The following is a 27,037-nucleotide window of genomic DNA, read 5'->3' as shown; positions in this document are numbered from 1 at the left end:
TTGAGCTGGGATTAGTTGGGGGCTGCTAAACCATGACAATATCCTAATTTTGTTTGCATTCTTCCAAAAGCTACACTTGCTGCTGTTCTCTGCAGTTTCAGAGCCTCTCATGTCCCCTTTGACGTTGCTAATATGTGTCAAATCTTTGTTTTTAACACAGAGTCTTGGTGTGGTCCTGTATGTGCTGGTCTGTGGTGCTCTGCCCTTCGATGGGAGTACTCTGCAGAATCTGCGGGCAAGGGTGCTTAGTGGAAAATTTCGCATTCCATTTTTTATGTCCACAGGTAAGGCCAGATTTGTTTGCACTGAGGTTTCTGAAACTGTTTGTTCGCAGGCACTATCTGAAGCTTCCTGCTCTGAGTGTCTTTGGAACAGTTCAGCTTCAATACCAGCTGGCTGAATTTATTTATTTTGTTTCTATCTTCAGATAAAGGACATTTCTACCCATCTAGTAGCTGTATGGGTTGAGCACTAATATCTAACATGTAAGCTGTATGGATTTCTGAATTCCAGAGAACTTCTAAATCCATTTTCTTTTGAAAATTTCAGCTCCCATCTATTCTAACCTTGCATATCATAGACTGCTGTCAATACATGACTAAAATATTAGTGAGGGCAGGTTTTTAGTAGCTCTTGTAAGGTGGAAAGTCTGAAAACACACCAGGCCCTAGGAATCTGGAACCTTTTACCATTTCTCTCTAAGACAGGAGAGTTTTGCAGGCCCTCTGGTAAGTTCTGTTAATAATCCTGAATTTGTCTTCATTTTCTGTACGAACCCCCTTGGGTACATGTCTACTTACTGGACACAGATACATGGGCTGCTGGAATGGAGCATGTTCTAGGCTCAACAAAAAGAAATTCTCCTGAAAGATTAGCTTGATTCCATTTAAAATAAAACCAAGTTCTCTCTGAAAATGGCTGTGTGTTGGATCTCCTTGTCTACAGCTCTGTGAGTAGAGAGAGGCCTGCTTTTCTGACGGCTAGTTACTGAGCAGCTTGATTTCTTTCTATTCTCGTTCCTTTACAATAGGTTCGTAGTTAAACATAGTATAGGGCTAGTACAGAGCCACATCGCCATAAAGCCGAGCTGCATTTCATTCCTCGAAGAGCCTCACCTGTGAATGTGTAAAAGGGCTCCAGTCTGTTTTTGTGCTCAAACATTTAACCTTTAAAAGTCAGTTAGATCTAATTTAAATATGTTGTTGACTTTATGTACGTACCAATATAGCGATTGGAAACCAGGAGATATCCGTAAATTGATCTTCACTTCCTTTGACAAGTGTAGGAGGCTGCAGGGATTTTTTAAAAAATCCATTTCTTCACTAGGTAGATGGGACTGAAGTGCTGAGCAGGAGTTTGCAGATAGTGTTTTCTTTTCTTCTCCTCCTTTCCCCCCAGCTTTCTCTCCACACATGCACATTAGCTGTGTGAAACTACAATATCCTGCTTGCAGCTAGGGACTGCTCTATGCAGCCGCCTTCAAGGGCTGCTGCTAGTATAGCACATTCTTGTGCATAACTCCCATCTGTCTCAGGACTGGCCTCATTTGGTTCTCTTTCTCACTGCATTTCAGTGACCACTAGTGACCTGGTTCTCAAGAGCAGAAATATCCCTGGCGTTGTGAAAGCTCAGGGAGTGTCATGCTTCTGCTGCAGTATGTCCAGAGCGGCTTGTTGTCTTAGCAAGTCTGCAAGATAGTGTCTAAGTGAGCCTTTTGCATACATCAATCCTGTAAATGACACCTGTACAGTACACAGATGACACAGACATGAGCTTTCATTATTAATAAGCAGTGCTTCCTTAACAAAGCTGTGGTGTTTAGTGTGTTAATTTAGGGTTGAATGTTCCTTCTCAAAGACGCCCTCAGGAGACTGGTTTGTAGATTACCACATTTCTGTTTGCTGTAAATTCTTAATGTTAGTTGCTCTGAGTGCATTTTAAATATTTTTTTTAATGCCTGTCATCTTGAGGTCATTCCTGATCTTCCCACGGTACCAGACAAGACATAAAAATACTGAAGTGCTATGCTGTTTCCATCAGTTTTTTCATCTTGGCAGGGCATGCTAGTTCTCATTCATGACTAATTGTCTCAAATACACTGGTTCCTTTTCAAGTACCAGAGGAGTCATTTGGATACATTGGGGAGAGACAAAGAAAAAGAAATGCATACTTCCTGCCCACCCTGAATCCTTCTCTTACATGCATGCACAAAATACTTTGAAGGCCAAGTGGGTGAGTTACTTCAATAGGCTCTCATCTTTGGGAATCTGGAGTTGAAAGATGAGTTGAAAGGCCGTATCCTAATCCTGTGTACATATTTGCTTATCTCACATCTTCCCTGTGCAGTTTGGCACCATTGGCAGTTGCTGCTTACGCGGAAGCCAGGACTGCACAGTCAGAGTTGTGGAGGAGATTAGTGCAAACATGTCTGCCCTAAATTGTAGGCAGCTTGTACTTAAGAGCAGCATAGAAAACTGTTTGACTTCAGTAGTGAAAAGAACAAGGGGACATAAAGTGAAGTGTTCAGCATCTCCTGTAACTTACATGTTCCTTAGCTAATGCTCAGGCACTGCTGAGGCTTTGTGTGCTTGTGCAGCCACGCTGAAATGCTGCTGTAGGGTGTAAAATTGAGGAGAATAATAAGCATGTTGCTCTTTCTAGTCTGTTGCTTCATGATTCTTTGCCATGGTAGCGTAGGTGGATAGATAACCTCGCTGTGGTCCTAGCTCTTCAGAAGATGATGATGATGCAATTCCCTAGCCTCTCTCATTCGGGAATATGGAGGAAGGTTTTATACAGGTCACTAGCTTTACATAACCACTTCAGTTTCCAGGAAAGCAGCATCCATTTTTGCATGTGTGCTGTGGGAAGGCATGTTACCAAAGCCCCTTCACGTCAATCTGAATGTTTCACTTAGCTTTAGACTTTTTGGAGGTTACTGAAACCAACATTAGTTATAAGCTGCACTCGTGCTAAGGGCGCTTTCATGGCCACTTGTGCTAGGCAATTCCATCAACATATCTGCCTAAAAACGGGGCTGGACTGGGGGAATAGGACGTGATTTCAGATTCCTTTGCTCTCGAGGAGGAAGAGTGGAATTTAATTTCTGCTTTTTGGTTGGGCTGATTTTAGCAACGCAATCCCTAAATGATGTAGTCTGTCACTTCTGGAGACCTGGGTCCAAACCCTGACTTAGGTTCCAGTTGAGGAAGGTTTGCTGATCTCATCAGAGTTCCCCATTTTTCCAAAACATCTCATTGCTAGGCACAATTCACAGTGACTGCATATAAGAGGTTTAAGCCTGGAATAGCAGCAGGTGCTGCAAATCCAGACTAAGGAGCTGTGTCAGAATTTAGGAGAGAAGCTCAAGAACAGTGCAGACCAGCTGTAGGCCAGGGCTGGGAGAGGTGGAAGGTACATTGGAGGAGGGACAGCCTGGGCTGGGCTGCAGGTCAGTGTGTGTGGGTAGGAATAAACCCAGCAGGGGCTGCTTTAGTGCATGATCAAAGTGGATTGGCAGAGTTGTCGTGGGGAAGCTTTCCCAGTTCCTGCGTGCACTGTGCCTGTCTCAGATCAGCCTTCTTGATGTACTTGTGTGAGTGCACAAATAATCTGATGGAGAATGCTCAGCGTGGTACTGTACTCAGCCTCTAAGAGCAGATCACCACCTTCCTTTGTTTAGATAGATTTCCTAAAGCAGTTTTCTGCTAGGCTCTTAAGCCATAATACACTGGAGTTGTGCTCTGAAGAGCTTGTGGCTGGAGACAGGGAAGCCATTGACTGTAGCTCTATGTGAATGGCTTTCTCATTTGGACCCTTTAATTCTCTTAAACAAAAAACCCCTTCTCCCTGTTCTGGTGCAATATCTCTGCAGGATGGGGAGTCCTGAGAAGCCTGCCTAGTCTCTGTGTCCCATACAGTTTAGCTTGCCGGCTAAATCTGAGGCTTTCCAACCTGAAGCTTTGAGTATCCAGAGCTTAACTGCCACCAAACCAAAAATAAGCCAGTGAATTCTAAACGTCACTGTCAGTTATATCACCCCGCCACACCCCACCGGCCCTTGATTCTTTGGCATGGACTAATCAGTGACTTCTTCAGTTATTCCTTTTGGCCCACTTACATGGTATGTCACAAAAACAAGGGAAAGCAGGGAAATTAGTCTAATCCGGGAATGATGCATGGGATAACACTGCCAAGCAAGAAGCCATGGAGAGCTAGTTAGTCAAGGGACCTCTGTAGGGAGGGTTCACCAAAGACGTGGATTTGGAGACGAAACCTTGGCCCTTGCATAGGGAGTGGCATAAAAGAAGGTGCAAAGCCACCTTTATGTCAGATGTAGGAGCATCTGATGGTCTGAGATCTTTGCAGTGCACAGCTGGGTGAGGAAGGTACAGGGTGGCACCCTTAACTACATTTCCTTGGTCTGGTTGATTTAAGTTAGAGCCTTAATGTTGTTTCAGTATTTTTGTTTCATGAAAAATAATCCCCTTTGCCAGAAGCAGATGTTCTAGAGATTTCATAGAGGCTTTATTTCCTCTTCCTTCTGGGCTTTCTCCAGACTGAGGCCCTCTTTGAAGTCTTAGCTCATGAGTGACACATTGCGGAAAGGGGGAGGGCTGGAATGCCTGGAGGGGTGGCCTGAGCCATTTGAAAGGGCATGTTGAGCAGCTCCATGAGTCTGAGAACAGAAGTGGCTGAAGAGCTGTGTGTAGCTAGTATTGCTTTACAGGTGCTTAAACTGCCCTGGTTTCTGGCTTTCCAACAGATCCCTTCTGAGCCTCCTGGTTAACAAGTGCCTTGCGCTTTTGCTAAGCACTGTGCAACTTCATGTGACCATGAAGAATTCATGACATTCTCTGCCCTCAGCCTGCAACACTTGAAGTGACGGTTCAGCCACACCAGCTGTCTCCTGTTAGTTGGACAACAATGAAGGGTTTAAAGAGAGTTAATTTCACCCTCTGCCCCTCCTCAGTGCCTTGCTTTAGGAGTCCTAGGAGTTCTCGTTGGAACATTCCTATGATGGCTGAATTTGCAAGGTCTTGTAATGCGTATGACTGTGCTGCCCTTGGTTGCTCTTCAGTCTCATTAGTTTCATGTCTATGGAATGGCTGTTTGTGTCTCTGTTAAACTCCAACAAAGCCCCATTCCGATAAAAATTCTCTTTAAATCCACTAAAGCTGTAAAAAGTGTATCATAGGAACAGGACTTGCCAGACTAGATCAGACAAGCAGTCCATCCCTTCTAGCATCCTGTATCTAACAGTGACTAACACCAGCTGATTTTAAAGATGGTGCAAGAAGCTCCAAAGGGGGCAGTTATGGAATAACTTTCCCACAGAGGCAGCTTCTTCCTAACGTTCTTTACTCAGTGCCTGATGCCCTAAGGAATGAGGGTTTATTTCCCTTTTAAAAATGTTCTCTTATCCCAGGTGTTCCCATAGTCCTTATAAATGCCTAATCCTTTACTTTAAATCATCCTGAGATCCTCACCTTTGAAACCTTGACGCAGTGAGTTCCACAGATTAATTATGGATTCTATAAAACATTATTTTATCAGTTTTAAATTGCTTGTTTTTCATCTTCATTGAATGTCCTCATGCACTTGTATGTTGTCCAAATGCGGAAGTAAGTCTCCTCCTGTCCTTTCCTGCCCCCCTCCATTGTGCCAACAAGCTGAAGTAGCTCTGTGTGCCTTAGGGACTCTTAGAACAATAGTAATATCACAGTAATTCCTAGCATTTTAATAGCAGTCTTCCTCACAAGTGCTTTTCAAAGGAGGGGACGTGTCCTCTTCATTTTACACATGAGGAGACAGGCCCAGACTGCTGTAATGCCTCCCTACAGGAGGATCTGGATGACCTTGTAAACTGGAGTAATAGTAATAGGATGAAATTTAATAGTGAGAAGAGTCAGGTTATGCATTTAGGGATTAATAACAAGAATTTTAGTTACAAGCTGGGGACGCATCAATTAGAAGTAACGGAGGAGGAGAAGGACCTTGGAGTATTGGTTGATCATAGGATGACTATGAGCCGCCAATGTGATGTGGCCGTGAAAAAAGCTAATGCGGTCTTGGGATGCATCAGGCGAGGTATTTCCAGTAGGGATAAGGAGATTTTAATACCGTTATACAAGGCACTGGTGAGACCTCATCTGGAATACTGTGTGCAGTTCTGGTCTCCCATGTTTAAGAAGGATGAATTCAAACTGGAACAGGTTCAGAGAAGGGCTACTAGGATGATCCGAGGAATGGAAAACTTGTCTTATGAAAGGAGACTCAGGGAGCTTGGCTCGTTTAGCCTAACGAAAAGAAGGTTATGGGGAGATAGGATTGCTCTCTATAAATATATCAGAGGGATAAATACCGGAGAGGGAGAGGAATTATTTAAGCTCCGTACCAACGTGGACACAAGAACAAATGGATATAAACTGGTCATCGGGAAGTTTAGACTAGAAATTAGATGAAGGTTTTTAACCATCAGAGGAGTGGAGTTTTGGAATAGCCTTCCGAGGGAAGCAGTGGGGGCAAAAGATCTATCTGGCTTTAAGATTAAACTCGATAAGTTTATGGAGGAGATGGTACGATGGGATAACATGGTTTTGGTAATTAAATATTCGTGGTAAATAGGCCCAATGGCCTGTGATGGGCTATTGGATGGAGTGAGATCCGAGTTACCCAGGAAAGAATTTTCTGTAGTATCTGGCTGATGAATCTTGCCCATATGCTCAGGGTTTAGCCGATCGCCATATTTGGGATCGGGAAGGAATTTTCCTCCAGGGCAGATTGGAAGAGGCCCTGGAGGTTTTTTTGCCTTCCTCTGTAGCATGGGGCACGGGTCACTTGCTGGAGGATTCTCTGCTCCTTGAAGTCTTTAAACTACGTTTTGTGGACTTCAATAGCACAGATATAGGTGTGAGGTTTTTTTCGTAGGAGTGGTGGGTGAAATTCTGTGGCCTGCGTTGTGCAGGAGGTCAGACTAGATGATCATAATGGTCCCTTCTGACCTAAATATCTATGAATCTAGTGACTTGCCTAGGCAGAGTCAGTAGCAGACTTAGGAACAGACCCATATCTCTGGATTCCGAGACCCATAGGCAGACTGCTTTGGGGTACCATGTGACAACTGGCATGCATCAGCCACATGAAAACCATCTTATCTCCTGATGTGCTGATCACTCCTTGCCCTGTACATGCCCTGTGATGTGCTGTCACTTGGCTTAGCTGTTAACTGCTATGCTTCCATCCTGAGTCCTTGGGACTTCACTGAAAGAAATCTAATACTTGCACTGAGGCAGAAATGTTGTACTAAAATGTGTAGTGCATCTAAAGCACTCCCAGATCTGTCCAACCTCTGGGACAGCCACAATGCTCTTCACTTAGAGAGGAGACACAGTAACAGCCTTTCCCCCCTCCACCCCAGGATCCATTCATAACTTAATACTTCTGCTGTCGAAGGGCTGGTGCCTTGCATTCTCCATTGAAAATGATCTCTGTGTATCTTCTTTCACTGAAATACGTTGAGGTTTTTCTTGCTCTGAAGACTCAGCTGGCATAAGGTGCGAGCTAGATGAGTGGTGTGAGAAGTAGCTGCTGCAGTTGGCAGAGGCTCCACAAGGGGAATTCAGTGTGGTGCTTGGGCATTTTTAATGGCTGCGATAAGAAAGATGCAGTATTTAAAAATTAAGCAGTTTATGGCTAGATCTGATGTGAAAGGAACAATTTGCGTTTTATTCCTTTACATCTGAATTGCTGCTTAATTTATTGAACCAGTTGTGATAGTTTTTTAAAAAATATCTGCCTGTGAATTTGCATCTTAATTTTATGCTGTGTTCATTCTTTTTTAGAGATTCTTGTGTTGTAAATAGGAAAAATAATGTTCACAAAAATGTATAATTTGTAAACTGCAGACAAGGCTCCATCTTTATTGGGGGAGACGCCAGCTCCTATTTTATAGAATGCTTTAATGGAAAATTTAATTTGAAAATAAGACATTTTCTCTGGCTTCAGGTTGCACTTGTCATCAGTTTACATGGTGTAAGCTTAAGTCAGGTGTGGTGGTGGTGCTTGTTATTGTAAGGAAGTTGGGGAAATGTGTTTTCCTGCATTAAGCCTGCATTTGGTAATCCTGCCTTGGCAGCCTGTTAGATGGTGATTGTGGTTTGCCCTTCAACCCTGAAATATGGGCTGTATTGCATTGCCAGAGTAAACAAGTATGTGGAGAGTAGACGAGGGCCACCTACAGGCTGTAACAAACATCACAGGGTTGATTCCGATGGTTGCTTGTTGAATGAAAGAGGGAGTTCATATTTCATTCAAAAACTGGACTTCAGTGTTGGCTGGTTTACAGGGGAGAAGTATACTGAATTAAAGGTGTATATATACAGTGGTGGTCTAGTCATCTGGTCTCAGGATATTTGAAGTGGTGAGATAATGTCTTTTATTGGACTGACTGTTAGTGAGAGAGACAAGCTTTTGTGCTTACACAGAGCTCTTCCGGTCTAAAGATATACAGACAGACAGATTTGGCCCCAAATATCAATGCTTTCAAAGCAAGCTTCTGCAAAACCTAAATCCAATAAAAATGTTACCATAGACTTCAAAAGTTGATTTTTGCTGTACGAACACAGGGTCTGCACCAACATTGTCTTGCACGTCGCTATAAGGAAAAGAAAACCCATGCTCTTGAGTGGTAGAAGCCATCGATGTCCTTTGGGAGTTGGGGTCTTTCTGCCCTTGTGCCTTGCAAAACCTCCCGCAGTTACTAACTTCTGATCATCTGATGACTGAGGGCTATTGTGCCACAGTGCCGCATGGGGTCCCTTTAACTCTGCTGAGCTGGAGATCTTGTTTTAATTTTGCTTTGCGTGGAGCGTGTGCCTAGTCCTTGTAGATGCTAAACTCAGACATCAAATGTCTGGAATTTAATCCCACACTTGCGTCCAAGACTGAATCAGGCCTGACACAAGGCATGTGTATATTTGCTGTTCGTCAATGACCCTGTAGACAGAGTAGTGTTGTTGTCCGTTACTTTGAAAAAATACCCTTGTTCCTGACACAATGCAAAGCTGAGTCCCTCGGGAGGTGTTGCCCTTTGCTACTGAAATACTCATTTTCTTGTTGCTCTCTTGTAGAATGTGAGCACTTGATCCGCCACATGCTGGTGCTGGACCCAAGTAAGCGACTGTCAATGGAACAGATTTGCAAACACAAGTGGATGAAGCTCGGGGAAGCTGATGCAGAGTTTGACAGGGTGAGCAGGCAGAAAGGCTCTGGTGTGTCTACATGGTGAAAGGGTGTGGGGAATCCAGTATGCGGGCTCTAGGGAGGAGGGCTGAGTACTGGCCCTGCCTGTGCACAGTACTGGCCGTGTGTGCACATTGGAGACCATTAGAGTGGCTCAAAACTAAATTAATGTCCTGTGTTAAGAGTTCACGATTCCCAAGTGCAAGTATGCTGTTATTTCTTTCCCCCCGCAAGGACTCGCTGTCGTCCTTGTCTTAGTGCCCTCTCCTCTCTTGGACTCCAGATCATTCATCATCATTATTTTAGTCTCTGTATCTCTAGGCCATTGGGTTTCTTTGATTGCCCTGCTGATACCATACCTGGAATCCTGGTTTCCGGTTGCGTTGGCTATGGGCCATAGCTGGCCCCCAAGATCTCATGCTAGTGTGGAGTGAGATGCTGTTTCTGCTCCTGCTTTGTCCAGGCAGGCCACTGTACCCTCAGTGTTTAGATACTGTGCCGAGCTGCAGCATGGGTTGCGGGCCCCCCAGCTGTAGGCTTGTGGCACTGGTGGTTTATGGCGTGTTCCACCTAGTGAACGTTTGCTGCCCTTGGGGTGCTGAGCACTGACAGTCTTTCTGTGCCCTTGCAGTTAATAGCAGAATGTCAGCACCTCAAGATTGAAAGACAGATGGAACCACTGAACGAAGATGTGCTCTTAGCAATGGTGGAGATGGGGCTGGACAAAGAGCGCACGCTACAGGTAACTCGAACCAGCTTGCAAGTGCCTCTGTTATCGGGCTGTCGCCTGCAGCTGGTAAATGTCATGTTGGTGGCTGATCACACCTGCCAATTAACACTTTCTTCTGCAGAGTGGGTATGGAGAGGAAGGGGATGTATTTTCATTACTAGAAAAAAAAATTGATTTCTTCTTATCCTTCCCTTGCTAGTCACTAAGGACGGATGCCTATGATCACTACAGTGCAATCTATAGCCTGCTCTGTGACCGATTAAAGAGACACAAGAATCTGCGCATTACAGCACCTCCCAGTATGCCACGGACCATGACCTTCCCCACACCAGCTAACATCCAGGTGGGTCTCAGATAGATGGGGTCATTTCATCGCTGCAGGTTTAGTCGTAACTTCCCCCAGCCTTGCAAAGCTCAACCTGGTCAGAGCTTGTTTGTTTAGCTGGGTAAGTAGAATAACTTGAGTTCCTTCATGACCATCCTCACCCTGGTAAGGAGAGAGGAGAAGATTCTTTGCCTGAGTGGTAAGTATTTTCATGTGTGTCCATGTTACTGTTCTCTTGGGGTTTGCAACTTTCTGGCCAACGTGCTGCTGGAGCCTAACCCTGTTTTGCTTTTCATGAAAATGCTCCAATTTCTGCTGTGCAGCATCTGGGAATGCATCTGAGTTTCAATAGCAGGAGTCTGGAAGGGAGCATGGGTGGGAGAGGTGGAGGAAGATGTAGTTGAACCTGGAGTTGGGATCCCTTCTGCAAGTGGCTAATGTGTTCGGAAGAAGGCGATCCCCCCTGAAGAGCGCTGTGCTACCTGGGCTGTTAGTGGCTGACTAGTAGGAAGAGTCACAACCCAAAGGATGTGGCTGCAGATTTTAAAAGGGAAAAGAAACCCCCCAGTTGCTCATTGTTTTGATTCCTTCTGCTTTGCAGGCGGAACAGGCAGGCAACCCCGTGAGTATCAATGTGCCACAAGTCCAGCTCATCAACCCTGAGAACCAGATCATAGAGGCAAGTTGCTTTCCATTGCTGACTCCTGTGAGCGCCCTTTCTTCATGACACTTTGGGCTTCTGGCACCTGATTTCAAAATCTCTTGTATTTTTCCCCACCCCAGACTGATGGAACAATGAACTTGGACAGTGATGAAGGGGAAGAGCCATCCCCTGAAGCCCTGGTCCGTTATCTCTCAATGAGAAGGCACACTGTTGGAGTCGCAGACCCACGGTTAGTATCCGGCTCTTTCTCCTGAGTAGGAGCAGAGGGACCTGCTCCTGCCTTTTTAAGGGTCCCTCTCCACCCCAACGGCATTCTCTATGAATCCATGGATGATGTTCCTCTGGCTTTCCATGGCCTCTTGGAGGTACCTGAGTACGGGATAGTGCTTTGATTTGGAAGTTGTAAGAAGCTCTTACACCTTTGGGTTGCTCCTGTTGAAAGGTCAGAGGTTTTATATAATCTATTAAAATGATGGATTCATATCTTAATGGGAAAAACACATCAAAACCCCACCCTTCAATATTTAGGAGTGAAATCCCTTTGCTTTCCTGCTCCCGTCATATATAGCTCTGTGGTGAATGGGATGGCAGGGTGGGATTCTTGCTCGAAAGCATGATCTTGGCTGGGTGGGGAAGGGAATCGGGTGCCACTTGAATGGCAGAAATCCATGTCTTTTCACTTGAAAAATCCACTTTCCCAGTGGCCTGTGTGGCAGGCCTCTCCGGCAGGGACACAATTTCCTCTTTATCTCAATGAATCAGTTGCTATTTCTGGCTGGCTTTGCTTAATTGGGGGCCATGTTGGCCAGAGAGGCAAAGGAGATCGGAAAGCTATGAGCCACTTTATTTTTAATATCTTAGTGTCTAGAGACTAAGTATCATGGTGCCAAGTACAATTTTATTTTGCATGAATGGTTAGACCTGGAAAATCCCAATTCTGAGAACCTTAAGGGCACATTAAAAATGAAGAACTTGCTACACTTAGGTCCAGGCCCCACTCCTGAGCCGGAGAAATCCACAGTGATAGCCAGTGAGAAGTAGAGCTGACGGTAGCAAGCATGTAGATTGGTTTGCTTGGCTTATTTCTAAGTTCCATGTTTCTGAATGTGATTGCTCAGCACGGAAGTGATGGAAGATCTCCAGAAGCTCCTGCCAGGCTTCCCTCGTGTCACTCCCCAGGCTCCATTCCTGCAGGTGGCTCCAAACATGAACTTCATGCACAATATGCTGCCTATGCAGAACCTGCAGCCGACTGGCCAGCTGGAGTACAAGGTACCATCCGCTGTGTATACTCCACAACTGGAGCCAGTGCTACGTGGAGATATAGGCTGCAGCTCTTGGAGAATCCCCGAGTCTGCTCCATAGGTTTAATGATCGATTTGATCGCTGAGGCTGGACCTTAGTTCTATTTGATGTCGCTTACCGCCTGGGATTGGCCCTCTTGTAGTTCTGAGTAAAGACAAACACCCCACAATTTGAAATTCAGAAACTTGTTTGATGGGGCGGGGGAGATCAGTGATCTGAGTAGCAAATCAGACCGGGGACCTTGGTTTCCAAGCGTGTGAAACCCAGAGGCCCAGCCTGCCTTATGGCTGAAGCTCAGGGCTGTAAGTTGGAAGATCTGGGTTCTACTCCCAGCTCTGCCACTGACGGAGAGAGTTCGGGCAGGTCATTCCACCACTCTGCTTCAGTTTCCCCAGGAGTAAGGTGTTGAAGATCCTTCGCCTCACCCAAGGCCAGTTAGGCTGTTCCCTTGGTATTTATACAGTGCTCTAAGATCCTCCAGGAGGCACTAGAGGAGGAGGAATATTCGGTGATAACTCCCCTGTGTTCTTCCTAGGAGCAGTCCTTGCTGCAGCCCCCCACTCTGCAGTTGTTGAATGGAATGGGCCCTCTAGGGCGGCGGGCTTCAGACGGTGGAGCCAACATCCAGCTGCACGCACAACAACTGCTGAAGCGTCCTCGAGGCCCTTCCCCGCTGGTCACTATGACTCCAGTAAGTAGCAAAGGAAGAACAGAGTTGGTGGCATGTTTACAAACACGTCCTCTTGCTGGCAGAGCTGGCAGTGAAAGCTGGGGTTTGGAGTGGCATGTGCAAAAGAACCGCAGAGGCGGACAGGGAATGAAATGTCAGTTTCCCAGCATTGGCAGGGACTCGCCACCTGCCATTTGCTTTAGCTTTCCCTCCCTCGGGACATTCATCCTACAATAATGTTCCGTTTTGGGAGCGTTTTCTCACCGTTTTCCTTGGCCCTCTCTACCCGCCTGCTCTCCAGAGGCAAAGCCGAAGCAGGATTCAAAGGAACCTTTTAAAACAGATGGTGGCTTCACTGCCAGTATCAGCAAATTCCTGGCCATGCTGTCGCTGGTGTCATCTCCTCGGTGCAGCGTATAGAAGGGCTGGTAGCCTCCCTCTCCCACGATGCCTGTGGTCCTGGAACTTAAACTACTTTGGCCCTTCAGTTACCACGTGCATCACAAGCACCTCTCCTTTCCTGGCAACCCTTCCCTATCTCACAAGATCCTTGGACACTGCTGCTTGCCTAGCATCTGGCTTTTGGTCTCCTCCTTCGTGACACTGCTTCCAGGGAGACCCATGTTCAGAATTGGCATGCCTGGCTGTCTGGCTTTAGCCCCTATCTGAGCAGTGCTGACCATTGGGGGCACATGTGTTCCTCAAGCCAGCCCCCCATTTGATTGTCTGCTTCCCACTGGAAGTGTCTGTGTCTGGGGAGTAGCTGTATGTTTCCAAGATTAATGTGCTGTTCACTGTCTAGGTTTCTAATCTTTGTTCCTTTTTGTTGTCTTGGGATCTTCCTGGGGTTGTCAGCTGGAATCTGCCCAGTTGAGTATCTTTCTCCTTCCATTAATGACCTGCACAAACTTGCTAGCACTAGAGGCCAGGCGTCTTGCTGCTGTGAGGAATGTGACCTGCTGACGGGCCTTTTATTTCTCATTTATTAGTAGCAATTTAAATATTTCTCTTCAGAAGTGCTGAGAAGAGCATGATGTTTGTAACTCTCTCGCTAAGGTTTCTCTGCCACTCTCTTGCTTTATTTATCAGAGAAAGGAAAATCTGCCAGTGTTAATCTCCAGGGTGTTAATGTGGGCAGTGCTTCCCCCTGGAGGTATGTGTGTTACTGAATTTCCTGCTAGCACCAAAAGAAGCCGCCCCTATATAGGTTGCACTGTGTAAGGGTGAGATGGTGAGGGTGTGTTTTTTGGAGGAGGATTCTGAGTGCCCCCAAATGTCTGGTCCTTAATTGTTCTTCTAGAAGGTCAGGTTTCTGCAGCCCAAGATAGTGTTGAATAAGCCACCTTCTGGAGCCCATGGTTCCCCTTTCCTCTCTCCTCAGGCAGTGCCAGCAGTTACCCCTGTGGATGAGGAGAGCTCCGATGGGGAGCCGGATCAGGAAGCTGTGCAGAGGTAACATCCCATCTGTTGGCCTTTCCCCTTGTGCTGCTGGAGAGGCTCACCCTATGGTGCCCTAAAGCTGATCTAAAAAACCCAACAAATCAACCTCGTCCCAAGCTGCAGGTGTTGATTTATGGTGAAGGTTTCAACTTTTCCTTTATGGGTGCCTGTTTACGCCAGGCAATTTACTCTACGTGACACTAACAGGCAAATGAATAACTTTGTAAAATAACCTGACAGCATCTGAAATTCTGCAGGCTGTCTGAGCAATAGGTTATCCAGAAACTCTGAGCACTAAACTCCTTTGCTTAGGGTGTACCAGCATGCAAACCAAACTAACCTGCATAGTGAGTGCTAAGACACTGCACCCTCCCTCATCCCTGCTGAGTGACTGGGGAAGTGGTCTCATTTTGTCTGTGCAGCTTTTGGACCGAGACCTGCAGTAAACATCCAACTCTGATGCCTTGAAGTGAGTTTGATAAAAACTTGGGTATCTATAGTCATTTAGATTTCTAGCCGTAGCAGTAGGTCCCGAAACAGTCTGCTCCAACACGTGAGAGGTGGTCCAATATCGACTCTGAAACGTCACTTCTCTCCCCAGCCAAAATACGTCCCGGGGTTCTTCCTCCAGCCGAAAACACGAACACTGTCCTTGCCAATACTTGCAGAACAGTTTTTGTGTAGCTACTTTTTCTGCTAAGCAGCTGGTGCAGATGATCCTCCTTATTAAGTTCCATGGATTTTCCCCAGTCCTGGTGGGCAGGAACTTGACGAGAACAGGCTCTCTCTCAGCTATTACGGATATTGTCCTTCCAAGAAAGAGGCAAATAACTGCCGGGTGGGCAGCAGGCAGGTATAGAGGTGAGGGAGTTGCTGCTAAAGCCATTTAATTCCCCATAATATTCCTAGAGCCCTTGTAAACTCCACTGGTCTCAGTGCTGTAAAACAGAAGGGTTCTAATGGCAATGGGAAGTTGGGTACAACAGTGGCTTGTCCAGGGCATGTGCCAAGATTCCCTTGTCTACTTGGCCTTAGAAAACAGCCAAACATAGTACACATTAAAGAATGCCCTGTGCTTCCAGTGGCTAGGAGTCTACACATTCTGGGTAGCCGAAGTGTGGCCCAAGGAGCTATACAGTGCCACCCATGGTCATTCTCATCTTCATTATGGAGGCATGGCCCGCGGACACTGCAGGCCCCAGCATGCCATGCTGTAGCTTGACGAAGAAGACTGGCCTTCAGTCCATGCTGAAGGTTGTATCGTGGCGTCAGAACTCTCCCGGGATGGCACTGCTCAGATCTGGGACCTGCAGACTCCATGGGACGCTGCTCCAAACTGGAAAGCTGAACAAACCTGCAGAGTTTTCCATTTTGGACAAATAAGATGCAGCCCTGCGGCTCTTGGCAAATTGCCAATGTGTCCTCATCTGGCCAAGCTTAGGGTGCCCATATTTTAAAATCTCTGCTTCCAGCTGAACCCTTTAAGGTTCCGAGAGTCAGGCTTGGCAGGTAGGGTTTTGAGACCAAGGGTAAAACTTCCAAAAATGTATGCAGGACTTAAGAACCCAAGTCTCACTGTAAGTGGGATGCAGTTTCTGAGGTACCTAAGTCACCTTTGAAAATGGGGCTTAGCTACTTTTGAAAATATTACCCCCAAATCCTCCTTGTGTGCGCTTACGCCACATTCTTCATAGCCGCTGGACGGGACCAAGCTTAAACTGTGCTAATGAGTGCCCATTAACCCTCCATCTCCCCACCCTCTTACGCTGTGACATGCCACTAATCACCAGGAGAAGAGTAAACAGTATTAACACCAGGGACAGAAGCTAATATTTATCTTTTCAGAACACTGGTTTGAATGCCCTCTGCAATGACCGCAGAGCAACTTTTGCCCTTGTTTGTTTTAGATTGCCTGACCTTGAAATAGTGTGCATTCCATTCCCCATGCCCAGGGCACAATCGCATCTCTTCAGAGCTTGCAAAACGTTATTTTCCACCCAAACAGTTGCAGTTCATGAGTGGATTGTTCCCTGGAGCCATGAAATAAAGTGACTGTAGCAAACCACAATTGTGAAGCTCTTTGGGAAACTCTCCCTGTCTCCATCAAATGGATCTCAAACATTTAATGGCTCAGATTTTGGCAAGTCACCACACCACTAAGTATTCTTCATTCTGTTAACTTGCTGCTTTTTGTGTCAATGGATAATGCTTTTTGCAGAGCCATAGTTTTAAGTGCTGCGGTTTCCCCTACTGTACAGGTTTTAGTTACAGACACAAAAAAGAAATCAACTCAAAGTATTTGTAACCCCCATTTTACCCTCTAGCTTTGTGTAGGCCAGGAATCTTTGTAGCCATAACTCATCACCAGAGCAGCTTCACCTGCGTTAGCAATGGTGGGAGGGTTAGTCTAGTCCAGGTACAGGCATTGATTCCACTCTGTCCTCAAACCTTGTCAGCATTTCCACCATTGCTAGCACCTGAGAGCGCTGCCTGCCCAAGAGTGAAGAATATCCAAGGATAGCTACATCCTTTGCCATCTCGCTGAATCAGGCCCTTCCTGCCTTAGCGTCCAACACAAACACAAAGGGAACAATAGGGCTAAAAATCCCCAAACCAGCCCTGAACTTGTCTACAGCCGAAAGTGGAAGCGCTTAGACAGCCGGGGCTCCTGCTCCAGGAAGGGAATGGGCTGAATTAGCTCCTCACTTTCCCTCGCCATTTTTGCTTTAGGCATCGTTGGTGCAGCCTCCGTACATTGATTCCCAGACTCTGCTCGAAGTGTCCAAGAGTGGGGACTAGATGGCGCACTCACACACATGCTGTTCCTCCCTCAGAACCTACATTCAGATCTGGGTTAGATCACACACACAGTGCAAAGAGCAGGCCACAGCTAATCTCCAGCAGTGGTAGCAATGTCGTAAATGCATCATCTGATGTGGGACCATTCGACGTGCTGATCTCTGCTCAGACTCCAGACTGAGAACGTCGCAGGTGAGGACTGAAGTGCGCAGGCTGAGCCAAGCAGGGAAACGTGCACAGCATCTGTCTGCACTGTGCCGAGCTCTCTGGCCAAATGCTGTAAGCGTTACTCACGCAAACAGTCCCATGGGCATAGTGCATATTACGTAAGGCAGACAGTGCTATTACCCTTCAGACTAGCACCACTTTAGGGGAAAGAATCCCTACAGAAACTAGTCACTGGAGCTAGATCTAAATGAATGTGCTTGAGAATTCCCCATGAGATGAAGTAGAGCTTTTCTCCTGAGATGATTGGCCATTCTGTTTCTTACCAAGTTTGGCATTGGAATAAAGCTGGCTATGACTTCAGTCCTCCGCTAAGCAGTTAACGTCCCTTTAACCTGACAGGCATTGGCAGTACGGTTTGCTCTTTCATGGGTGTTCTACAACTCACGGCAGGCTCTGAACACTGCAGCGAGCATTTTTCTTTCCTAATTACTCTGGATTATCTGCTTCTGCTCCCTTCTTTTGGAGTATTCCCATCAGTCTCTTCCATTTATAAAATGTGCTCCTGCTTGTTGCAGATACTTGGCAAATAGGTCAAAAAGGCACACTCTGGCAATGACCAACCCTACAGCTGAAATCCCTCCAGACTTGCAGAGGCAGCTAGGACAGCAGTCTTTTCGATCCCGGGCTTGGGCTCCACACCTGGTACCCGATCAGCACCGGTGAGTAATGGCACCGGCCGTTCGGGCAGCTCTGTGCCAGGGAACCCGCTCAGATGTCATCTGAATGGAGTGCAGAAAAAATCCAGCTTGGCATAAAGGGGTTAAAAGAAGAAAGGAGCAGACCCCAAAGCAGAAGCTGGCTGGCCCTGTTGGACATGCTTCATTTCTGAGCAGATATAGGCTCCTCACCTGCTAAGTGCATGGCGCACTCACGGGCAGGGATCAGTTGGCTCTTCCCCTCCAGTCCCACTTCTGTGGCTGGAGATGATTTGCCAGGATGGCTGCCTTAGCCCTGGGGCTGGGATTAAGATTAAGCGATCCAGATTAGTGGAAAGATTTGTTAATGTACTAGTAGGCTCAACCCTGTAGTGAGTAGTAAATCTGCTATGGAATATTCAGTAGTGGAATGCTGTATGAAAGGCTGCACCGGGAGTAAACTATACGTAGGTTTAGAAACCTCACTGCACCAGAGTTGTGTGTTTCCACTGCAGAATCTCCATGCAAAGCTCCCTGTTTGTCATTTTGTTTCTAATCCAATCCTCTGGTGGAGAGGGTTGGGGGAGAACAATTATAACTTTTGTGACTGAGGGAACTGCTGCAAAACTGGATCCAAGTGAGCTAAAATTCTGGAGGAAGGGCCCTCCTGACTTTGAGAACTATTAATTCTACAGAGTCCTTCAATGCTGCAGCAAACTTGATGCTACTGCCACAGACACCCCTGCACCTCGACCCCAAAGCACTGAGGGGATGACACACATGTGAGCAGTCGAGCTCATTTCTCTTTGGTCTCAGTTGCTGAACAATTGAGAAAGCAGTTACCTAGAAGACCAGATTTGTGCTCATGTTAAGTCCTCTCACCAGCTCTCCCTGGCAAGCTTGTCACAGCGCTCTTTACTGCGGCCAGATCCCTGCTGAGTTGAGTGTTGGTGGAATCAGCAGAGACAGGCGAACGCTGAGCAGACTGAGTCAGCACTGGTGCCATGCTGGAGCATAACCCTTGCCTTCTCCTGGGTAGAAAGAGAGGCGGGAGAGGAGGAGTAAGATTTCCTGGGTCACAGAGCTCGTTATAGGAAGAGAAGAAAAACAGTTGCAAATTAAATAAACAGAAAATATTGTACGTCCTACTTCCAGGGTCACTTCAGAATGGAGGTTTAAATGAAGCCATTGAGGTATTGTTATAAGGCTCTTTAGACCAAGCCCACCCTGCCCCCCTCTGGCTCTCATCATGTGTCTGCTCCTCTGTTTTTACATGCACAGGATAGCATTGGCTCATTCCAGATTCACAATTTTACATGTCGCAGCAGAGGCCTGAAAGCCTGTGGAACTACAGACATGCCTGAGATCAAAAGAGAGGAACTTGAAAATCAAATCTGGCCCCAGACCAAGCGCCTGGAAGTCTCTGTACACCTCAGACATAGCTAGCGGAAGGCTGTGTCTTGTAGTGTGGCAAAACCTGCAGTAAACCACAAAGTACTGGCTTGTGGACAGCTGTCAGCTTTTATTCTGGTGCTTAACTTAGTCTGTTTGAAACTGGTTTGTACTTAAAAAGGTCTCAAAATACGTTAGTCTAGAAAGCCAGTCTGGAGCCAGGGGCAGTGTGACTGTGCATCATCCTAGCATGCTTGGGAGCCTGATGCACAATGCTCACTTTCCTCGTTTGCTTCTGCTGCCCATTACGGAGTTGGAAGGTCAGATGGACAGGTTGGCTTGCTGACTGGCAGAAAGGGAACATGGGAGCCAGCCACTTCTAGCTTTAGTTGGAACATATTTCAAATTGTAATTAATTAAAATATGTTTTACCAAGCAGGGCTGAATATGTGAAAATAACTGGAACTAACATCCTGGAAATGTTGCAACATGAATGAGAATCTTACTCCTGCAAGGGGTAGCTTCTCCAGCAGAGATTCAGTTTTGTCTTTCAGAGCAGGCTTCAACAGAGACCTCTGTACATACATAAAATATTTAAAGTACCAATTGTCTGTCTAACGTAATTCCGTTTGAAGCACTACTATAGACCGCCGGGATCTAATGTGGATATGAATAGAGCCCTTTTTCATGTTTTTAATAAAGTAAATACTAATGGAAACTGTGTGATCGTGGGAGACTTTAACTTCCCAGATATAGACTGGAGGACGAGTGCTAGTCATAATAATAGGGCTAGGATTTTCCGAGATGCGATAGCTGATGCATTCCTTCATCAAGTAGTTGCTCAACCGACTAGAGGGGATGCCATTTTAGATTTGGTTTTGGTGAATAGTGAGGACCTCATAGAAGAAATGGTTGTAGGGGACAATCTTGGTTCAAGTGATCATGAGCTAATTCAGTTCAAACAGAACAGAAGGATTAACAAAAATAAATCTGCAACTAGAGTTTTTGATTTCAAAAGGGCTGACTTTCAAAAATTAAGGAAATTAGTTAGGGAAGTAGATTGGACTGAAGAACTTATGGATCTAAAGGCAGAGAAGGCCTGGATTACTTTAAATCAAAGCTGCAGAAGCTATTGGAAGCCTGCATCCCAAGAAAGGGGAAAAAATTCATAGTCAGGAGTTGTAGACCAAGCTGGATGAGCAAGCATCTCAGAGAGGTGATTAAGAAAAAGCAGAAAGCCTACAGGGAGTGGAAGATGGGAGGGATCAGCAAGGAAAGCTACCTTATTGAGGTCAGAACATGAAGGGATAAAGTGAGACAGGCTAAAAGTCAAGTAGAGTTGGACCTTGCAAAGGGAATTAAAACCAATAGTAAAAGGTTCTATAGCCATATAAATAAGAAGAAAACAAAGAAAGAAGAAGTGTGACTGCTAAACACTGAGGATGGAGCCTTTAATAAGGCTCATGAGGATCTTAGGGATAATGGTAGCATGACAAATGGGAATGAGGATATGGAGGTAGATATTACCATATCTGAGGTAGAAGCGAAACTCGAACAGCTTAATGGGACTAAATTGGGGGGCCCAGATAATCTTCATCCAAGAATATTAAAGGAATTGGCACCCGAAATTGCAAGCCCATTAGCAAGAATTTTTAATGAATCTGTAAACTCGGCGGTTGTACTATATGACTGGAGAATTGCTAACATAGTTCCTATTTTTAAGAAAGGGAAAAAAAGTGATCCGGGTAACTACAGACCTGTTAGTTTGACATCTGTAGTATGCAAGGTCTTGGAAAAAATTTTGAAGAAGAAAGTAGTTAAGGACATTGAAGTCAATGGTAAATGGGACAAAATACAACATGGTTTTACAAAAAGTAGATCGTGCCAAACCAACCTGATCTCCTTCTTTGAGAAAGTAACAGATTTTTTAGACAAAGGAAACCTAGATTTCAGGAAGGCGTTTGATACTGTGCCACATGGGGAATTATTAGTTAAATTGGAAAAGATGGGGATCAATATGAAAATTGAAAGGTGGATAAGGAATTGGTTAAAGGGGAGACTACAACGGGTCCTACTGAAGGGTGAACTGTCAGGCTGGGGGGAGGTTACCAGTGGAGTTCCTCAAGGATCAGTTTTGGGACTAATCTTATTTAATCTTTTTATTACTGACTTTGGCACAAAAAGTGGGAGTGTGCGAATAAAGTTTGCGGATGATACAAAGCTGGGAGGTATTGCCAATTTAGAGAAGGACCGGGATATCCTACAGGAGGATCTGGATGACCTTGTAAACTGGAGTAATAGTAATAGGATGAAATTTAATAGTGAGAAGTGTAAGGTCATGCATTTAGGGATTAATAACAAGAATTTTAGTTATAAACTGGGGATGCATCAATTAGAAGTAACGGAGGAGGAGAAGGACCTTGGAATATTGGTTGACCACAGGATGACTATGAGCCGCCCAATGTGATGTGGCCATGAAAAAAGCTAATGCGGTCTTGGGATGCATCAGGCGAGGTATTTCCAGTCGAGATAAGGAGGTGTTAGTACCGTTACACAAGGCACTGGTGAGACCTCACCTGGAATACTGTGTGCAGTTCTGGTCTCCCATGTTTAAGAAGGATGAATTCAAACTGGAACAGGTACAGAGAAGGGCTACTAGGATGATCCGAGAAATGGAAAACCTGTCTTACGAAAGGAGACTCAAGGAGCTTGGCTTATTTAGCCTAACGAAAAGAAGGTTGAGGGGAGATAGGATTGCTCTCTATAAATATATCGGAGGGATAAATACCGGAGAGGGAGAGGAATTATTTAAGCTCAGTACCAACATGAACACAAGAACAAATGGATATAAACTGGTCATCGGGAAGTTTAGACTAGAAATTAGATGAAGGTTTTTAACCATCAGAGGAGTGGAGTTTTGGAATAGCCTTCCGAGGGAAGCAGTGGGGGCAAAAGATCTATCTGTCTTTAAGATTAAACTCAGTAAGTTTATGGAGGAGATGGTATGATGGGATAACATGATTTTGGTAATTAATTGATCTTTAAATATTCATGGTAAATAGGCCTAATGGCCTGTGATGGGATGTTAGATGGGGTGGGATCCGAGTTACCCAGGAAAGAATTTTCTATAGTATCTGGCTGGTGAATCTTGCCCATATGCTCAGGGTTTAGCCGATCGCCATATTTGGGGTCGGGAAGGAATTTTCCTCCAGGGCAGATTGGAAGAGGCCCTGGAGGTTTTTTGCCTTCCTCTGTAGCATGGGGCACGGGTCACTTGCTGGAGGATTCTCTGCTCCTTGAAGTCTTTAAACCACGATTTGAGGACTTCAGTAGCTCAGATATAGGTGAGAGGTTTTTTGCAGGAGTGGGTGGGTGAGATTCTGTGGCCTGCGTTGTGCAGGAGGTCGGACTAGATGATCATAATGGTCCCTTCTGACCTTAGTATCTATGAATCTATATGGAGCTAGATTATCTTCTGTTTTGTTTTACAACCAAACCATCCTCAGGGATGCTCTAAAGACTTGTTCCCTAAGGGCCTTTCACAGACAAAGACCGTTGCTCCAGCCATGGTGGTGTCCGCTCATTTTCTGTCTGGATTGAATTGGTACAAAGCTAAACCCATCTGGGCAGAGAAGCTAACTGGGTCCTCACGTGTTAGTTTTTGCTTTTGGGTGGAGAGAGAGCAGTGTTTTGTAATACCCTTAAAGAGGTACTCTTGAGGATGCGTGTGCTTGGGTTTGACTCATATATGGGAACCCAGATTGAAAGGGAAGTTTGTTCCTGGAAAAACGTCTTCTGACCTCCAGTTCTGGAAGGGAACTGAGAGGGAACTGTCATAAATTCCTCTACAACCATTTGCCCTGGTACTAGGCTTGATCCATTTATTCTCTGATGCGTGTTGCATGATGGCATGGCACCAAACATTTAGGCTGCTGGTTGACTCTGCATTCAAGGTGATGGGATGGGTGGGGAAGAATCTGAAACAAGACAGCCCCTAGCAGTGAAAGAGGGTTCCCTCTCTGTGTAAAGTCATCACATTTCTTTCCCCCCCCCCCCCCACCACTGGGTTTAGTGCCTTTCTGAACGCGGGATGCCAGCCTCTGCTCTGGCTCAGAGTGGCTACAGGATAGACCCTTTCCTGCCCTTGCGGTGTTAATCTTATACACCCCCACCCACTGGTACTGTGACACGGCAGGTTTTATCTGCGCGTACTGGAGACTTAGAAGTGTTTTAAAAACTTTTTTGTTTTGCCATTATTGGTTTTATCTTGAGGCCCCCCTACAAGTGCAGCTTCCTTGTTTGACCCCCGTCCCCCAAGTCCATCCCTATGTAGTCACATGAGGTGTAGCATTTGGTAGAATACGTTCAGATCAAAATTCCCTCATCTTCAAGGCCCGATGTATGTTAGTGCTTGGAATAAACCAGTCTGACAGGTTCACTAGCATGTGTCATCTAGGAAGCCGAAGATCCTGGAAGCCTGTGTGTGTGCTGAGAGAGGGCAGGTCTTGCTGCTAGGTGGTGGTCTAAGCTTTTTTGGCATTCGAATGGGAAGCCTCCATTCCACACACATGTCAGGGTTACTGGTGCCCCTTTTGATGCACCAATTAGTATTTTCCAGTTTTCCTTCTTTCCCAGGTATCCATGGGATATTCTTGCCTTCTCTCAGTGAAGTCTCTCTCTAAGTGTACCTGCAAATAAAGCATCTGGGTTAGGAATGGGGGTGAGGTTGTTATGCTGGTCCTGCTTCTGGGCTTGTTTCAATTAGAATTCCTAAGGTGCTGGCCCACTGTATTTTAGAGTTAGACTCAGCAGGCAAGCTCCAGCTGAGCTTTTTAAGGTCTCCTCTTAGAGAACAGGCCTTGCCATAGAGAGACAACTGTTCCTAGCAGCAGAATCGCCTTGTCTAAGGCAGCAGCATTCCTGATTGGCTCCTCCTTCACCAATTCAGATAGATGAACATGCAACAATTTTTCTTAGCACAAAGTATTCCCATCCCACTGGAATATAGGGACGCTCCAGCTTAGCAAAATGTCACCGTGTAAACTCTGAGGCACGGTGAATGAAAACTGCTCTCGGATGGAGAAACGCCTTTCCGTTCTTAGCTGTTGAATGGTTTCTGCAGGTCGGTGGAACCAAGTGCCAGGCCAAGTCATATGGTCAGTTACAGACTGGTGCCCCAGTTATAATCTAGTTAGGATATAAATCAGACTGGCAAAATTTTAGAGAAAATATACCTACCCCAGCACCAAATGGACTTGCTAATCCTGTACCCTGCTGGTGATGAATAAACTAATGGCACTTTACTTCTCACTCTGAAACAGAACTTCTGGGCAGGCAGAACTTGGCAGAGCTGATGTAAATGAAATGTCTCTGTAGCTGAGTTTGTTTTTCAGCTGACATCACTAACCTACTTCCCCATGTGTTTAGCTCCGTTTACAAGGACTCAAACACCCTGCATCTCCCCACTGAGCGCTTCTCTCCTGTTCGCCGCTTTTCCGACGGTGCTGCCAGCATCCAGGCGTTCAAAGCCCACCTGGAGAAAATGGGCAATAACAGCAGCATCAAACAGCTTCAGCAGGTAAAGGAAGGAAGCGGGATGCAGTGGATCAGGTTAGATCACTGACTTACTGGCAGAGGAAACAAAGGAGGAAACCTTTCCTACTGCATTGTCTCCTGGATCCAAACATTCTTCAGAGCTGCAGCTGGGAAGCTTATCCTCCCCCTTCTGCGTATTTGAGTGTGCTTTGTAGAATTGCCATCATTCTCTTTATCTCTGCTGCAGCCTTGGGGGCTTCCCCCTTTTCTGGGGACTTGACATATCACTATAGAAACACGCACAAGGTCCGAGAAGTCAGGCTCAAGTGAGGAATGTGGGCCCTGATACCTGTGCTCCCTAGACACTGTCTCTGAGTTTCTTCCCAAGACTTGCACACATTGAAATCAGTCCCCACAATCCCATTTCAAAGTTGACATGGTTGGTTCTTGGTCCTGGCCTCCTTGTTTAATTGGTTTGAATGACAAACCGTGGTGCTGCACAGAGTAACCAGACTGAAGAACACTCTTGAAAATCCTCTTAGCCACTCCAGCTAAAAGCCACTGGTGCCTTCACCAGTTTTTAATGGCAGTGAAGTTCCATCGCCGTCCCATAGCATGCCATGCAACATTCATTGAAAGGCCATTTTGCTCTGCTGTGGCATAAATTGCATAGTCCTCTCTTTGACCTCAGTCGGAGTCTTGTAGTTGATTTCAGTTGGAGCTGGATCGGGCCCTGAGAGAGGAATTTCCCTGTGCAGCACAGCAGGAGCACGAGATGCTAATTTAATCTTGGGGTTTTCATGTCTGATGCTTTTCACTTGCATTCCTTGCAGTTGCAGTGTAAGAAGACTAAATAGCCCATGAGTATCTATTTCTTTCCCACTGTAGGAGAGAGCTGGAATGACCCTGGTATTAGGCACACACATGCTGCTAAGTACATGGATTAGGATTTCTATCCTGCAGTTTCTTCTTTTTCTCTGGCTCTTTCAGCCAAGGAGACTGCAGAGTGAAAGCCCTTTTGCACAGCAGGGTTGCTGTGCAGGAAGAGATCACGTTGTGGGTGTATTGCATTCATTACAGGAGTGTGAGCAACTGCAGAAGATGTACGGTGGGCATATGGACGAGAGAACGCTGGAGAAGACACAGCAGCAACACATGTTGTACCAGCAGGAGCAGCATCATCAAATTCTCCATCAGCAGATTCAGGTACTGGAACTGGGACCATGGTCCCTGAACCCTAACCAGGTTTTCCTGCAGTGTCACAGGTAGAGGTATTGAATGGCCCCGTGGGACTAGGGAGGAAAACTTCTGTATATGTGGCAAGTTAGATTGCTCGACCTGCTGTAATGAGGAACAAGGGGGAAGGCTTTTCATAAACAATGCATGTACAGCTGGTAGGATAGTGAGAGCTTCTGTCTCAGGTTGATTAATTTATTGGTCCAAACTCTCTCAATCCAGATGGAACTGACTAATTGCAAATAACTTTTTGTTCCCCTCCTTTCTGGTGCCTGGCTCAGGATTGTATTCGCCCACCTCAGCCATCTCCACCCTTGCAAGCTCCTTGTGAAAACCAGCCAGCTCTGCTTACCCACCAGCTGCAGAGGTAAAGAAAGGGGTGTGCTTTGGCAAAGTGCTGTTGGGGGGGAAAGAGGGGGGAGAGGGTGAAGCTGTCACTCAGTGATGCACTGGGGCCTGTCCCAGAGCCAGCTGGGAGCATATAACCTTAGAGAACTGGTCCTCATTCCTAGAGGCCTGTGCAGGCTGCAGCTGGAGCTGTTGGAGCACGTCTCTGGCAATCAGGCTCTTAACATTTCTGACCAAGAGAACCTTGAAAGTAACCTGATGACACAACATTGTTTTAAATTGACATGGAACAGCTGCTTGTTGGCCAACTTGAAAACAAATGCTTTTCAATAATAGCATGAGCACTTTCTCTAGCACCTTGTATGCCAAGCCATTTATAAACACTCTTTAGACCCTTCCCCATCCCCTCTGTTGGCTAGCAAATATCATCCCATTTTACAGATGAGGAAGACTGAGGCAGAGTGGGAGAGTCTTGCCATAGGTCATG

The 27,037-nt window shown here is 45.9% G+C and overlaps 1 protein-coding gene across 3 annotated transcripts in view; it reads left to right on the top strand.

Moving 5' to 3' along the window:
• Positions 1–27,037, top strand: part of SIK3 (SIK family kinase 3) — a 151,549-nt gene that overhangs the window by 111,413 nt on the left and 13,099 nt on the right. For 2 of the 3 annotated variants that reach the window (XM_084611968.1, XM_084611967.1), the window contains exons 6-18: positions 161–284; positions 9,132–9,250; positions 9,875–9,985; positions 10,173–10,316; positions 10,900–10,977; positions 11,082–11,191; positions 12,081–12,234; positions 12,803–12,958; positions 14,319–14,389; positions 17,920–18,063; positions 24,859–25,009; positions 26,047–26,172; positions 26,484–26,569. In XM_084611968.1, the coding sequence (XP_084468094.1) occupies positions 161–284; positions 9,132–9,250; positions 9,875–9,985; positions 10,173–10,316; positions 10,900–10,977; positions 11,082–11,191; positions 12,081–12,234; positions 12,803–12,958; positions 14,319–14,389; positions 17,920–18,063; positions 24,859–25,009; positions 26,047–26,172; positions 26,484–26,569 (1,574 nt within the window). The remainder of the gene's footprint in view (positions 1–160; positions 285–9,131; positions 9,251–9,874; positions 9,986–10,172; positions 10,317–10,899; positions 10,978–11,081; positions 11,192–12,080; positions 12,235–12,802; positions 12,959–14,318; positions 14,390–17,919; positions 18,064–24,858; positions 25,010–26,046; positions 26,173–26,483; positions 26,570–27,037) is intronic. The other variant, XM_084611969.1, reaches the window with a different exon arrangement.

Source organism: Lepidochelys olivacea, assembly GCF_965140295.1.
Source record: "Lepidochelys olivacea isolate rLepOli2 genome assembly, chromosome: 22".
Lineage (NCBI taxonomy): Eukaryota > Metazoa > Chordata > Testudines > Cheloniidae > Lepidochelys > Lepidochelys olivacea.
The sequence above is the reverse complement of the archived record's forward strand: the minus strand, read 5'-3'. Positions and strand labels throughout refer to the sequence as shown.